The following is a 16852-nucleotide window of genomic DNA, read 5'->3' on the forward strand; positions in this document are numbered from 1 at the left end:
TCTAATCTTTAATGTTAAAAACTGCAAACAGCAAATCTTAACCATTTTATTAACACAATATCACACAAATGTACTGCAAGAATGACAACAACTATAACAATAAGAATAATAATGATTATAATACCAGTGCTGTAAATGTGAAGAACCACAAAATGGAATTGTCTTGGCACATAAATTCATTGGGATGTGTTTGAAATACATATTGTCTTGATAGAATAAATAGCAACTTATCTCAGCGTGAGCATTGTTAAAAAAAAAAAAAGGATTACTGGAATAACTGTTCTAAGAACGTGTGTGTGTGTGTTTGTGTGTGTGTGTGTACTGGGATACTAATATGAAATACATCGAAATATAACTGAAGAAAACACTATCAATTCGTTCACAGTAAGGCAAAAATTCATGACAGAAAAGCAAAAGTTCATGACAGTAAAGTCTTGCTCAATATTTTGTGAAAAGCAACTGCACAATTCCTCTGTTAACTCATTTAGAAGCATAACACATACGTTTTCAGAAGCTTTGTCCCTGAGTGCCAAAATGTATGAATGCGTTTTTTATGTCAAAAAAGTAAAATAAAATAACAATCTAAAGGCTTTGGCGTTACTGATCAGTAGGTATCAAGCCTCTGGGAATGGTTTCAGGATTATAAATAACCACTCGATGGCAGGAAAGGTTTTGATCAGATCTTTGTCCAAAGATGGAGTAGCACCCTTTTCGTTGTGTTGCTTCCTCTATCCAGCGATTGAGCCCCTGAGTGACTAAAATCTTGTGATCACGTCATCGAAAATATCAGGCACTGAAGATTTTTTGCAAAGTTCATGCATCGTTCATGCATAAGTTCAGTGTTCATGCAATAACATTTTTCTTTTTAAGTCAAGTTCCCTTGTGTTTGTCCAAGGCATTGTTTAGAAAATGGGGAGGGAAGCTCTGAAGGGAAAGTTCTACTTAGAATGCATCCTTTCACAAAAAGACGGGTTTTTTTCATATGTTTTCTTGGTCACGGGTATTTTTAAAAAACGTTCAAGTGTTGTTTACCAAGCAATGGTAAAAGCTAAAAACATTTTTTTCTCATGAAATATGAGGGTTCAAACTTTCTTTTAATATATCCTATGCATATATAGCTACAGAAATACATTTTCTGTAGGCCTTCAAAAATGAGTCAAAATGGCCCATTAGAGAGAGGCGCCTAGTATTGAATAAGTTAAAGTCACATTTGATTTTTGTGAATCAGGCAAAGGTAAAGGATCGCGTCAGTGGTTTCTTTTTAGTTGCTCGTTTTGGTGCCACAGTTTGCAGAAGTCTTTTGACAAGCTGCAGCCGTCCTGTTTTGATTAGCGCTCGGGACAGCTCGGTCACCTCCGCCGTGTTTGTCCTGTAAAGGCGGCGCAGCTCAGCCTTCACCACTTCCTCAGGGAACTTCTCCTCTGCAGTCATCAAGGAATGTTCCATCTGCGAGATCGCCTGCTGTTGCTCCTCTCCACCCTGCATGAATACGGCCAACAAGGCCTGGAGTAGACAACGCAAGGCCGTAGTATCCGCAACTGTGGGTCTCTCCAGGTCCAGGGCGCATCTGAAGCTGTCCGCAGCATTCTTTTCTTCACCCTTGAGCAGGAGGCAGCGTCCCTTGAGCAAGTGGAGGTCCGGCAAGCTGTCGCCAAGTTCGTAAAGTCGTGCCTGGGACAGACTCACCAAGGCGTTGTTTATCGCTCCTTCGTCCACCAAAAGGCTTTCTTGGAGAGCGTCCACGCCCATGTAATAGTACACCTAACGGACAAAGCAAGAGTTAAGACGGATACGGTTGTGATGTGACAATGAACACAATAGAATAAAATACGATAAATTCCAAACTACAGAGCGCTTCTGATTAAAAGCCACATGCTCAAATTTAAGAAAAAACTCAATTTTGTCCTGTACAAGCTACATAGGTCAGGAACAAGAGATGGTTGCTTCCACCTTTCTCTACATGGACTCTCACAGCAAAACTTATAGGAAAATTATAGGCATCAGCTACTTAGCCCATGTGACAAACGAAATGGTGCGCAACACCATCAGGGGCACATTGGACCCTATGAAGAATTGTTGTCAATTGTGTACACACGGAAATTTCAGTGGTATGGTCACGACACAAGATCTTTAGGACTGACCACAATAATTCTCCAGGGCACAGTCCAAAGGACCGACAAATAACTGGGCCGACAGCATTCGGGAATGGTCTAGTGCCAACTTTGCCACGACCCAAGAACAGGGACCGTCAACAGTGGAGAAGGCTGTCCAGAGTTGAGGCCTCATTGGTGCCCGGACGACCCATGCGGTTAAGGGTTAGGGTTAGGGTTATGATCTGTAAACCGTGAACAAGCTGCACCGGTTTTAAGCCGCAGGCTTATCCTTCATAGGTTTGGTGACACTATGCGTGACAGTGTACATTGTTTTGACGTGAACTTTGAGTGTGACAACTCACCTATTCATGAGTATTTTTGACTTCCAACCACTCAAAATATTTAGTTGCATCCATACACGTAGTATAGTATTTAATCTGTTTATTTCCCCCTCCACCCCCGAGTCCTTAAAGCAGGGGTCTGGAACCTTTTTGACTCAAAGAGCCATAAAAGCAAAAAAATATTAATTTTATTTTGGGAAAGAGCCACACCATATATTATGAGACAAATTTACTAAATTGCTAAACCCGCGCCCCAGACAAAAGCTTAGTCTTCAGCACATTTATTTTTGATGATTTGATCAAAATTATGAAAAGAGAATAATGCCAGAGCCCCTGTCCCAAAATCAACAAACATACCACTTTAAACTTGTCTCTTTCTTGCAATTACTCAAGATCGGTTAAACTCCTTTTGACCCTTTTTTTCATACATATTGGTTTCAAAACCAGATACAAGCAGTTATTGTGAAAAAACGTCACAACATTCTGCAAATAGGGAGCCTGATGAGCTCACTTTTGGCGCAGACGGCGTAGGGCGAGAGATGGGAGGGAGTGCTTGCACTTTTTACATAGCTCCACCCATCCCTCCCACTCACCCAATCAAATGACTAAGTTATATTCCGGTGTTTTGGTGTTTTTACAGTTCTGTGGATTCATCATAAGGTATCTGAACACTGAACACAGATTATATAGTGAACTTTTATATAAAGGATTCTTTAGCGTAGTACAGCCAAAACGAGTTCCCCCCCCCCTTTTTTTTGTGTGACACCTTGACTGTAAATTGTAGTGAAAAATGTGCCCTATATATACTGCGAAGTAATACCATGTTATATAGATTTGGTTTGGCTTTGCGTGTACCTGAATAGGATAGACAAATCCAGTTTTGAACAAGATGGAGAAATTTTGCATGCAATCAAATTTGTCTCTGAGCCACAGATACTCATAGAAAGAGCCATATATGGCTCACGAGCCATAGGTTCCCGACCCCTGCCTTAAAGTGACCATAAAGAATGCTAACTTACCTGAGCCATCTCCAGGTGAGTCCTCAGACAAGGACACACAGCCAGGACTTTGTCCAAGTTTTTTTTGGCCTCAGTCAACATTTGTCTGTCCGGAATGCCGCCTTCCCCACATTTGGCCTTCTCTAAGTCCCTTACGTACAGCATTGTGTAGATCTAAACGAATCAAGATTAAGATTATTTCATGTAGATAACAGGAAAGAAGTCGTTGCACGACAGTTACGCAGCAGGATTTCAACAAATTGGACACTTAGGACTTTAAAAAACACAGCAAAGTCAATGTGGAATTTCGTAGTTATTTCTAAAGGAAAACTTGTTCCACAAACTAGCCCCACCTTATTCCTTTCCCGCCCACACTCGTGAGTCAGGTTATGTTCATGTGCCGATTTTTTTCCCAGTTCATGCTGCTGTCAGAATTGTGCCGATTTTGACAGTAAAACCCAAAGTTACCATAGAAACAACACAATAAGTACGTCTGACGTTGCCAAGTTTCATCTTAGAGTTGAGTTCAAAACTGATTGAAGTGATCCTGAATCCAGGCGTTACCTTGGCAAGTGTGCAGTAAGCCTGCCAGTTGAGCTCCGGATCAGGCAATACGTCGAGCGCCATGTTGCATATTCCCGTGGCCATCTCGTGCTTACCCAGCAGAAAGAACAGCTTGGCCAGGAGGTTGAGGATGAAAGCGTCATCATTTGCCAACTTGATAGCCTGCAAACCTTGATATATCAGTTTCTACTCTTACGGTGATCATTAATTATTGGGAGTTTTCTGGGGAACTCACATTTCCATAGCAAGATAGAGGATCAGTTGCTGAGTAGCCGCAGTCGTGTACAGACATGGGCACTGAGGAAAACTCATCTTGTCTCTCCAACATGATGCCTATGTAACACCAGGAAAGAGCTGGAAAACAGACAAAAAAAAATCAAAAAAAGAAAAGCAATGTCGAGTAAAGTTCTACAAAGTTTTGTTTACCTTTTTGTTGTGCTTTGTCCGATTCAAGTGTTTCTGTGAGAAGCCTTAGTCCCTTGTTATATTGAGAGAGTCTAGAGTAGTCGGCGTCCACTTTGGTCTTCACTATGTCGTCCAGTCTTTAAAAAAACAAACAGGCTTACTCAAAGTATCACAATGCATATCTGGTACTTGAGGTACAGAAGTTGGTTTTATCTACCTGATATAAAGGGTTGCCATCTTTAAGTACCAGCTTCTTTTCTCTTCGACTGGAATCTGAAGAAGGAATGATCAAATTATTTTTTGCTTTTAAAACGAATTTAAGGTATCCCTTGACCAAACTTTTGTGTTCAGAGGGCCACATAGAGAAAAATCAAAGGATGAAAGGGCCACTGATCTATTTATGTTTTATGGTAAGTTACCAAAGACCTATGACATTGTGTATTTCGTGTCCTAATGAAACCCAAACGACATTTTATCAGTTGATAACTACAACTCTTGAGCTGTAAATCATAGATATTGATACCATATACAGATACCATTTGTACAACATTTGCCTTTGTGGCATTGTATAGGTTGGTTCCCAATTTTACAAAATGGATTAATTTATGACCCATACACACATTTTTCTATTTACGCTAAATTCATTCAGGCTCTGGCTGTTTATCCTCACACGGGATATGGTGGTGGTAGAACCCATCCTAGCAGACTCTGGGCAGTGGGTATGGGACATGCTGGACAAGTTACCAGTCAATTGGAGGCCACACAGAGATAGCTAACCATTCACTCACTCATTCCTAAAGTAGAGTGTCCAGAGAAAACCCCCACAGGCACGGGGACACCCTGAAAACTACACACATGGTTGCTGCAATTAAACCAGGACCTCTGAACTGTGAGGCAGAAACGCTATCCTGTCACCCACAATGTCGCAAAAAGTATTTGTTTATTAATGATGTGTTGTTTGTGAGCAAAAGGAGTCTATGAGCCGGCTCTTCAAAATGAATGAAGGTAGTCGGTTACCAACTGATCAGGAGCCAGCTTCCTTCGAGTGTCTCTCAGATCTGATCTGCCCCTATGTCCCGGTCCGAAGCCTACGATCTGAGAGTGCCTGTCTTCTGGTGATCCCGAGAGCAAAGAAGTGTTCTGCTGGTTCGAGAGCGTTCTCCATTCGGGCACCGGTGCTGTGGAATGCTCTTCCCCCTGAGATCCGATCTGCAACCTCAGTGGAAATGTTTAAATCTAAACTTAAAACTCACTTCTACTCCATTGCTTATGAATAATAACCTACTCTTCTTGTCGACTGAAAAATAGTCTGTGTAACATAGTATACTAATCTGTGAAGCCCTTAGAGACTTATTGTGATTAAGGGCTATACAAATAAAAATGACTTGACTTGACTAGACTTTCACGCTCTCTTTGTCTCTCTGTCCGTCTCTCTATTTTTTCTTTCTCTCTTTCTCTAACTCTCTTTCTCTCTCTCTCTCTCTCTCTCTTTCTCTCTCTATCTATCCATCTATTCCCCTCGAAGGTGCAGATAATTGGTCAATACGCGTGGTGTTGTCTATGAATAGTAGGGTTTATCAACAGAATCATGGTACCCCTGGGCTTCCTAAAGCACAGGGGGCAGAGGCATCAGCATTGCATGGTTAGCACAAAAAGAGAAGATAGACAGTACAGAGGACAAATAGAAATAAAGTACGTAAAAAGGAACCAGGAAGGGCCAAATCTGGACTCTTAATTTAGATTGATGGCTCCAAAGCAAAATTTTTTGTCTCCAAGAACAAAATTTCATAAAAAGATAGCTCCATCAACAACCTCCACAGACACCTGAGAACTGTACACCCACATCAGAAAAGCCATTTGAGAGTTGAGCCTAATGAGCTGTTTCCCTAAAAAGAGCCAGAATTTTCATTACTATTATTATTTTTACTGTATTGCTGACCACAAACGCAAACATTGGATTCAACAGGAGTCGCACCTACCATAAAGCTCCAAATCCTGACCATTAACCACGAGTGAAATAGATGACATACAAAAAGGCCTATTATTGTATCTCATTGTCACTTTATTTTTAGTCGTGACAAACACAATGGCCCGGCGTTTCCAGGCTTGCCGGTGCTGGGCATTCTACTTGGGCGAGGTTGTAATGGCCATGGTTTGTTGAAAAAGTGGAACCACTAGGGAGTGCCAAAAAGATGGCCGCATGAAGTTACAAAGCAGGTGGTACACGAAAGTATCGATTTATTTTTAGTATTTATAGGGGTTGCCTTGACACTCCCAGAGGCCTAAAGTACAACTGTGTAAATTTTCACGAAAATTGGTTCAGCCGTTTCGGAGCACACACTCACACACACACACACACACACACACACACACACACACACACACACACACACACACACACACACACACACACACACAAATCAGATTCATGAATAGTTTTAGAAAAATACAAAAAATGAATGAGAACAATTGGTGTAGTGCATTGTTCCTTTTGGGCAAAAAACAATTGTGTTATTCCTCTGTGCTCCATTATGTTGAGGGGAATGATTTTGTTTTCATACGTCAGCTTATATAACTCCAAATCACTTTATATTTGATTTTAATGCATCGAAAGTGTTTTATAAATACATTTTCAAAAGATTGCGTATACAGTATTTTCCGGACTATAAGTCTCATTTTTTTTCATAGTCTGGCCGGAGGTGCGACTTCTATGTGAAATTATTAACCCATTATTATAAAATTAAGTTTTAAATTTTATTACCGGTCACTCCACATGTTATTTTCACACCAAATTGCAAGGGGGCGCTCTAGGCCTGTGTTGACAAGACACTCACTGTCAGATCGTTGGATATCAAGCTATATGAACTGCGTTCGAGAAAGTCCTCAACCCCTCCCTGCTTGTCAGTAAGATTTTGTAATTATTCCAGCCATGTTGTTTTATGGACTGTGTTTTCGTTACCAGTTTTTCCACTCCCCTTCTCTATGGAGTGTCCTTCGTTGTTTCCTTCTTCCCATTAAAAACTGACTTGCCTCTCATCAACCCACAATTTAAGTTTGGCCTTCGAAGCAGCATGACGCTAGTAAATGGTAAATGGTCTGCATTTATATCGCGCTTTTCAAGTCAATAGAGACCTCCCAAAGCGCTTTACAATGTGCTTCACACTTACCCATTCACACACACTCCTTGTTATAACCTTATCCTCCTTGTTTTATAACCTTATCTTCTCTGTTCCTTTATCTTCTTGGCTTTTTTACCTCACTGTGATTGTGTGAAACTGGAGTGTCATGCCCAATTTCGTTGTCGCAATATGTTAACCCATTTTGTAACAATGACAATAAAGGTCTATTCTATTCTATTCTATTCTATTCTATTCTATTCTATTCTATTCTATTCTATTCTATTCTATTCTATTCTATTCTTCTACACACCAATAGCGGCCATGCAGCCATGCAATGCGCCGGTGATGGTATTTTGAATCTCTGCCCTGGACCACAGCTCTTTCTTTCCATGAGTTTTATTCTTACTCGTTGCTCCTCGTCTCCCCAGATCTGGTTCCTGTCACGCTGGTTTCCTGATCCCAGTTTGCCTCACACTGCCTGCACTCAACTTGTAAAAAACTCTGAAAACTGCTTCGGTCTCAGGTCTCTGAATTCGGGGTACAGCCAATTAGAAAACTTAAAGGTATTCAAAAGACCCTTTTTTTTCCCCAAATTTGGCACAGAACATGTAGTGTTCCTCCCCAAATAATGCAAATATGTTCCAAAATATTCAAATTTTGTCTGGTCTAGGTTATGTCCCGTTAGTAGTCGCCTAACTAGCTTGCCTGCTGTGCTCATTGTTTTTTCTCACGGCTTGGCTTATGTTTGTAGCTGGTATCTTTTTTTTTTTTGTCATTGGCTCTCGGTTATTCTGGCTGCTTACTGCATGTTTTCTGTCAGCCAGCCTCCTGTTTTTCTGCTGATTGGTCTCGGTTAGCCATTTTTAGCAGTCGGCTAGCTTGCCTGTGTGCTATTTATATCAGTTCGTCCTATTTTGGCTGCTCGCCCCTTGCTGCACCCATCTGCGACACAACGCCTAGACATTCACCACAAAAACTATCAAAACTTGGTTTAAAACACTTAAAACCTTTTTGACTAGTTAACACGTAAAACAATAGGGTGACTGGCTTTGTAGAGTGCTGGTGTGGTTCACATGACGTCAGAGCTCAGGAAATCAAAGACGAGACAGACTGTCTTCAAAATTAATTATCTTGGCAAATCATTGGAATATATTTTCTCACATTTTGTTTTAGAAGTTGGAAATCTGTTTAACGACGTCATGACTGACCAGCATGTAAAGATATATACTGTATTTTCTTTTTTTTTCTATTTAAATTGCTTTTTAGTTTTTTCCGTCTCAATTATGCGTATTTTTGGCCGGTGCGACTTAAAACTCCGGAAAATACAGTCGTTTAAATTCATCTTTGTCTCCATCTCACCAGGTTCCCACCGTAGTCCAGAGCTTTGTTGAAGAGCATCAAAGAGGTGGTCAGTTTATCCCTCAAGTCGTCATCTCTCTCCAGTTCTACGTCGTAGGGGTAAACGTAAGCCTGCTCTGCTAGGCAGCGGGCCGCCATCTGCCTGGCGTCTTCCTTGTTGGGTTCTCCGCCATCCAAGCCCATCAGCTGGGACACTTTCTCCACACATTCCCCAGCATCCAGCTCCTGCCCCAGCTTGTCATATACGTAGCCCAGGTTGGCCCAAGCGTTGAGGTTCCCCGGGTTCTCTTTGCAAATGCCTCTAGATTATCAAGATAGTGTGAAGCAAATGTTAGTTTATTTCCTGAGAAGTCAAACCTTACATTATTTATAAGAGTGATAACAAGATATGAGCATATTTAACTGATTTTCTATTGTTTTATCCCCAGACAAATTCAATTATGTAAAAATATTGTTAATGGGGCAAGTCTTAATGCCAGGGGTCTCAAATTCAATTGAGTTGGGGGCCCCTGAAGCTAGGGTCCAGGTGAGGTTAGGCCGAAAAAGGGTTTGCCACAGAATCAGCGCTGATAAAAATATTTTGCTGTTCTTAAAGGGACAGTGTTTTAATGTGTAGTCCAACCAAAAATGAGTGCAAGGAAGACTACAAACTACGGCGGCTGATAGTGAGCAAAAAGCACCTACTGTCTTCCAATGTTTGCCTAGCCTTTCACAAAGAATAATGAAAAGGGAGAATAAAAATGAATTTAAAAAATGGGTAAGAACAAAAAAGAAAGAGTCAAAAAAGGAAAACTGGAATAAAAACAAAAATGGAGAATACCCAAAAAAAACAAAATAACGGACAAAACGAATTAATAAGAAGAAAAGACCAAAATGGAAAAAAGCAATTTTCTTTTTGTCTTTTTTTTGTTTTTATTTTTTAAATTTTTCTTTTCCCATTTTTTTGAGTCTTACTTTGTTTTTTTAATTTCTTCTTTTTTTCATTTTTCTCTTTTATTTTTTTCTTCTTCCTTTTTTCCTTTAAACAAACTAAAACCACAGAACAATTTATTTTATACATTTATATTTTCATTTATTTTATACTAATACTTACTTACTTAGGGACTGTTAGCCAATCAGAACGCAGAACACAATGCTTTAAGATGATCCATGAAGCAACGAGACTGTAAAATGTGAACCGCGTTACAGCGAGGGATAACTGCATATCTTTTGTTAATAGTACAATTATTTTTACATAATGAAACAATTTTATTTTATTCAAGAACACATTATTGACTCTTTCTGGGAGATTGATACAGAGGAGGGGATTCCCAGCCCCTTCGCTCAACCCAACTGATGTACTGCAAAATCTCATTTGGAGTCATCAGGTGACAAAACCAGGCCAAGGCTCAAACCAAAAAACTCCCAGTCTTAGGGCAGCCGCCCTACCCCCAAGGCCAGCGAGTAATAACATAATGAAGCAATTACATAATTAAACAATAGTATTTGCAAATTTATATTTTTAAATTTATAATTTCCAAGAAACATAAGCAGTCTGAAAATGGATGGTGGTGGCGGTAGCTCAGAAGGTAGGTCGGTTACATCGGGACCAAAGAGGTCACAGGTTTGATTCCCAGCTCCTCTGAGTTAAATGTCAACGTATACTAGGGCAAGAAACTGAACTCCTAATGCCCCCAATATGCCAGTAGGCCTTGCATGGCTGACTCTGCTATCAGTGTGTTTGTGAATGAGTAAAGTGGGAAGTGCAATGTGAAGTGCTCCCGAGTCCTCAGTGACTTGTTAAAGCGCTATGTATATGTATTTATAATTATATATATATATATATATATATATATATATATATATATATATGTATATATACTGTACACAGTACATATAGGTAGGAACTATTTATTTTATTCAAATCGTATTGTTTAATTTGAATCAATGAATGTATGAGTGTGCTAAATTAAATATACCATACAAATAAATTACATGATTTTTGTCTTTAACGGTATATTCTGTGTTGTTTGTCTCGTTAAGTCAACCTGAATCTTGGTCGTATCAACCAATCAGCTCCCTCGGCCTCATTTTCTGTACAGGTGTTTCTCGATATTTCACAAGTAAGTGTGTATTTACTTCCCTGTTTTCAGGTCAGCTTCCTTTATGAGTTTTAAAACATTCACTTTGTGATTTTTTTGTCATACGTATCGACAAAACAAATTTTGTGTGTAATTTCTAAATTATAGCTACAATTCAGATGTTCGGTATAACTGATGAATGAGTTTTGACCTACGTCTCATACGTAATAGACCTTTATGATCATTCACAATATACAAAAAAAAACCATACTATTTTAACCATTTTGCTCAAATAACTTCAGTTAATAAGTGAACTCCACTCAGGAGACCATTTATGACCAACCTTGAGTCCACAATTTTAAAGTACTATGTGTCAAGACTTCAAGGTGGTACTTATCAGTTGTTTTTAAACTTATTTGAAAAGGTTTAGCTCACGGGTCTCTGACATACCTGACAATTTTTTATTTTCTGGAATTGTGTAGAACCCTGATAAGCCAAGATGGAATTTACAATAACTTTCTGCCGATAACCTGCAATCACGTTTGTGGTGTATTGTTTCCTTGCCCCAGTTTAAATTACTAAACAAACCGATTGAAATTAACACCATCCCTTGAAACATTGTACCAGTCCTGAACATGACTCAATAAAAAAACCCTTTGCGTTCAATTACCTGAATATTTCCTCAGCCCTTTGAAGGTGGTCGAGGTGGAAGGCCAGCAGGCCGAGAAGATTGCGAACAGCGTACTGCAAAAATCCGGCTTCGGCCTCCAGTTCCCCTCGGAGACTCTCCTGTTTCAAGTAGGTGTCTCTGTGTCTCAGTTTAACTGGGCCAGCAGGGTCGCAGTTGAGGTTGAGGTCCAGGTGAAAGTGACCCGGAATATAATCCATGTCCTCCATTAGGGACTCAATGTCCTTTGATGTATCCTCATCCATGACTTCCCCACCTCCTACCCCTCCTTCTTTATTAAAAAAAGAAGGCGAGAGACCATAAGACACGCAGTCAGATGAAAAAACTTCATGCGCTGGCAGTGAATGGTGCAAAGATAATGGAGTTAATCCCGTTCAGCCTACGCAGCAGTTTGGCGTGACACCACAGCGGCGCTCACCTGCAGCAGACTGGTTGAACAGGTTCGACTTGGGAGTGACCAGGAAGCCCAATACAGAGGAAGCTGTCTGTTGCAAACACACCATTGTTTTTTTCAGGGAATACAAACAATTGGTCAGCACTTGCAATAAACACATATACACCATAATTGATGCTGTTAGGTTTTTAGGGGATGGGATACATAAAACAACAAGCGGCTAATTTAGTTTCAAATAGGGACATAGATTAGGAGCCATTCATTGGTACGTGTACACACTAGATAGTTAAGAATAAACTATCTCACCACTTGTGGGTCATCGTGATATTCAGTGGAGTTTAACAAAGCAATTAATATATCTGAATCATACAAATAGATATTTACATTAACATGTGTATCTGTTACCTATCTTTTAGACAAATCATTAAGATGATTATTGTCTCACTACTAACAGGGGCTGATGCGTCTTACAGAAATCCTCTTACAATTATCCATTACATGGAGTTTTAGTTTATTTTTTTGTTTTGTTTTATGGGCATCAGATCTCAGTATGCTTTGCCCTCGACCTGATTATAATAACGCAAATAATAAAATACCGCTGAAAATAATGGGACCTTGGCAGACTGATACCCGATTGGAGAAGGGGACTCTCTTGGATATGGAATGTCATTTCTCTGGTAGGGAAAGTGGCCAATCTGGTGTTTGAGGTTAAGAGGTTCCAACTAGATGTAGTCAGACTAATATCTACCCAGAGCTTGAAATCTGGTAACAGCATTCTTGAGACAGGTTGGACCCTATTCCACTCGCTGTGAGAGGGGCATGTGTGAGCATATTAGCAGCTCCCTGGAAGAATGGCAGTCTTCCATTAACACTGTGCATAGTGGAGATGGGGCACCGCAGAGCTCGACTGAAGATGTTGTGAAACAGTGAGCAGACCTCCTCAATTACTTCCTCACAGGTCTTCCTGTGATGAAGCAGAGTCTGAGGACTCCGAGGTGGGTTCTTATATCAGGGCTTGAAGTCATTGAGGTGATTAAAAGAGCTCCTCAGCATGAGATAAATCCAGAGTCCATTACAGCTCTGGATATCATGGGTATATCATGGTTGACACACCTCAGGATTGGCAGGATGGGGTGGTTGTTCCCCTTTTCAAGAATAGAGAGCATGTGCCCACTACAGGGGGAATCACCACCAGCGCGCTGTGGATTTTATATCTAGGCCTTCAGCTCCATTCTGAATTAGTGATGTGTTGTTTGCAAGCAAACTGGCTCTGTGATCCGGCTCTTGGGAGTGAAATTCCTTATTTTATTAGCGAGGACTCGGGTGAAGAGGTGATTTTGGCCGACCACCAGGTTCTCCAGGCCTGATTGCTCCGCTCGGCGCGGTTTCGCTTAGGGAGCCGGCGACGCGTGCTGCACGGAAGGAGTGGAAGGGGCCCTGCACTGATGCACAACACGCAAAGCCTGTTTTTTGTAAGGTAATCTAAGTTAAACAGGACCTCAACATAAACCTCAACATAAGGAAAATGAAGATACATTCAGAGGAACCGTGCATGAGGTCATTCCTCTTCCTGGATGACCAGGCTGCAATGGATGTTGCAATAACAAATAATACACGGATATTGTCAAGACAAAATATAGGTTATTCATATGATATAGAATAGAAGTGTGTTTTAAGCCTAGATTTAAACTGTTCCGCTGAGGTTGCAAATCGAATCTCAGGAGGCAGAGCATTCCACAACATCGGGGCCCAAATGAAGAACGCTCTCGAACCTGCGGTTCTCTTCTTAGCACTTTGGATCACTAGTAGACCAGCATTTTCAGAGCGAAGTCTCTGGACCGGAACATAGAAGGAAAATAAATCTGAAAGATATGAAGGGGCAAGTCCATGCATGATTTTGTATACTACCAACAGAACCTTAAAATCACATCTTAAGCTAACAGGAAGCCAATGCCGGTTAACTAAAATCGGGGTCATGTGATCAAACTATCTTGTCTTAGTTAAAAGCCTCGCTGCAGCATTTTGTACCAGCTGCAGGCTCTTGATTTTGGACTTTGAGAGTAGTACATTAAAGTAAATCTTTTAAAAATAACTTTAAGCCTATTTTTACACACAATGTAAAATTTGATGTACCTGGGACTCAAATGGTACCGGATGACAGGAATGACTCTGCTATTTGAACTAAAGTGTCACTCAGGAACGCCTATCTAAAAGTAAACACAGGGTGTGTGCTGCAGTTTTGCTGTACTTACATGCATTGACTGTGACAATACAGGCAAACAATATCACATCTGCCGATAAATGCGTCCTTTATTATGAACAGTGTTTTAGTGGTAATTGCTGTCAGTCCATGCAGACAAAAATGTAAATTGTTTTCTTTTGCAGCAGCAGCAGCAGTAGTGCCATTTATTGTGTGCTTCTTCTGACTGCGGGAGTGGGCGGCACTTCCTGCTTGCAGCATGTGGGCATTCAAATACTCTTGCATCACCGTCGTCATGGCGATAGGAGACCCAAAACAGTTATGATTTCTTGACAGTGGTTATTTTAAATCGTGGCTCAGAACAAAAGGAGATTAGGGTTCCTGCCACGTGTCGAGAAAGTGTTGCCCCCAAATAACCGTGGTAACCCGCTTGACAAAGCATTGTTTGTTGACAAGGGTGTGGCTCAACTGTCGGAGTATCTTTGTTTCAATGTATGCTTTTCATAACGTATGAAAGTTTTTCACATTTTACAGTGTCTATTTTGAAATATTGCAGAAGACGAATAACTCACAGGACCTGAGAAAAGCTTCACTTGAGGTTTTTGAGTTTTTCCTTGCCAGCATGTTGGTTTAAGATCAGGGGGTGGTGTGATTGGAACCCGAGCAGTCCTTTGAGACGTTTCATGATTAAGGGCTATACAAATAAATGTGAGTACCGTCCGTGGTGGTTAGGTCACGTGTGTCCAAAGGGTAAATAACGCACTATTGTGTATATTGCACACTCTTAATTTATTGATAAAAATTTGGTAAATAATTTTTTGTCACCTTTTCAAACTAAGCATTGAAGGTTGTTGAAATTGTGCGGCAACGTAAACTATGAACTATTGAACATAAATTTACCATTTACCATTCAAACCGATATTAACCTTAGCGTCACCTTTCCTAACAATTATGCGTGCTTGTTCTGTAAGAGAGAAGACCGGGACACCAATCTGCCGAATAACCCAAGATTTTATTCCTAGCAGCAAAAAACTAATACAGTATCGGGGGTTTGGGTGACGCCGTTTCTTGCGTACGTGACTGGCTGAGGTGCAATTCCGTAAACACCACACCATCTGGATTCCCAGGGGCAGGGAATTTACGCTCGGACTTGGGCACCCCACCTCGTCAGTTCTTGTTTTGTCTGTCTGGTGGCTAAGCCTCAAAAACAACTTTATAACAGGTCTATTCAACTTATTTGCAATACAGCTTTAAATTATCAAAAAAGATTTAGCATAGCACTACACGACTGCACAAATTAATGAAAACCTTTTACAACATAAAATGCAAAATGTAGTTATTCTATGTCCTTTTAAATCCAAATCATCATCAGATACACCAAAAAGTTGTTTTCCTCGTCGCACTGTTTTGAATTTATTTTTATCTTTTCAGGGGTTTATGTCCTAACTCTCATCTTTAGCTCCAAAGCAGAGTTGGTGGGTGATGAGAGTGCTACTCAGATGAGCGGTTACTAACCCGGCCTCAGCAGGACTAATAGTGCTTGAGTCACAACGAGTTTATAACACTTGGTTCAGGATGTAATTTCAGCTCTTCAGCTATACATAAACCCTCAAAAATGCCTTTTTCAGGATTTTATCATACAAACGAATGACATACAACCTCGTGCTGAGGTTTTGAGTTTTTCCTTGCCCTTATGCAGGTTTTACATCAGGGAATAGTGTAACAATAGTCTGTAGTTTGCAATAGTCGGTGGTCTTTGAAGCCCTTTGAGACTTCTTGTGATTAAGGGATATACAAATAACATACCTGTCAACCTGTACGGTTTTGCCGTACAAAGTACGTTTTTAATGCATTTTAAGACGAGTACGACGTACAAGGAAATCGTACGGAAAAACGCAAATTTGTCAATCGCATGCGTCTGCCGCCTGGGGATTTCCCATCATGCATCATTCTGGAAAAAAAAAGTATGGTGTACGATTATTTTGTATTTTGTACGGGAAACAGGGTTGGGTAGGGTTACTTTAACTTGATCACTTTCAATTACTTTTGGATTACTCCAATACCAAATATGCTAATAAAAGACAAAAGAAACTAAATATGAATATAATTATGACTCACAACACGTGGTAAGCTTTCTCTCCTGGCTTTGATCTCTTTGATCTCCGGCAAAACTAACATAAAATGCGACAGAAACAAAATGAAAATAAATCCAAACAGCTTGCCAACATTATTTTTGCCGTTCCATGTATTCAAATTCTGCAAAAAAATTGGTAATTTTATTCATATTCAGTTTATTTTGTCTTTTATTAGCATATTTGGTATTGGAGTAATCCAAAAGTAATTGAAAGTAATCCAGTTAAAGTAACCCTACCCAACCCTGACGGGAAAATACGTCATGGAGCCGTGGAGGTTGACAGGTATGAAATAAACATGACTTGAATTGACTTGACTAATCCAGATTTTGTACATTGTTTGTTTACATTTTGTCATCTAATCCAAATCTTCTTTCTTTCCGTCTTTTCGTCATCCTAACCTCACTCTTATTCTGGAAGTTTAACAATCACCCAATGTTCCCTTTAACTTTGACAAGCTTCACCGGAAACAGAGTGATGCTATATGCTCTTTACGGAC

General features: G+C 40.2%; 1 protein-coding gene across 1 annotated transcript; it reads right to left on the bottom strand.

Moving 5' to 3' along the window:
• Positions 1 to 32: 32 nt before the first annotated feature.
• ttc22 (tetratricopeptide repeat domain 22) lies at positions 33 to 12032 on the bottom strand. Its single transcript, XM_088349429.1, has 8 exons — positions 11610 to 12032; positions 8880 to 9180; positions 4619 to 4674; positions 4423 to 4538; positions 4232 to 4350; positions 3997 to 4158; positions 3454 to 3606; positions 33 to 1761 (listed from the first exon to the last, which is right to left on the bottom strand). The coding sequence occupies exons 1-8, from the start codon at positions 11870 to 11872 to the stop codon at positions 1225 to 1227; spliced, it is 1707 nt and encodes a 568-aa protein (XP_088205555.1). The 5' UTR covers positions 11873 to 12032; the 3' UTR covers positions 33 to 1224.
• Between the last annotated feature and the right edge of the window lie 4820 nt (positions 12033 to 16852).

This window comes from Urocampus carinirostris, chromosome 12 (genome assembly GCF_059441175.1).
Source record: "Urocampus carinirostris isolate Australia breed hairy pipefish chromosome 12, RoL_Ucar_1.0, whole genome shotgun sequence".
Taxonomy (NCBI): Eukaryota; Metazoa; Chordata; class Actinopteri; order Syngnathiformes; family Syngnathidae; genus Urocampus; species Urocampus carinirostris.

Bases quoted from the DNA above. Each gene is read 5' to 3' on its own strand.
- ttc22 (XM_088349429.1), bottom strand. From the start codon at position 11,872: ATGGATGAGGATACATCAAAGGACATTGAGTCCCTAATGGAGGACATG. The intron at 4,675-8,879 runs GTGAGATGGAGA...TTCCTTCTTCAG, and splicing joins TGGACTACGGTGGGAACCTG to ATTCCAGTCGAAGAGAAAAG. The intron at 4,351-4,422 runs GTAAACAAAACT...TCTGTTTTCCAG, and splicing joins GGACAAAGCACAACAAAAAG to CTCTTTCCTGGTGTTACATA.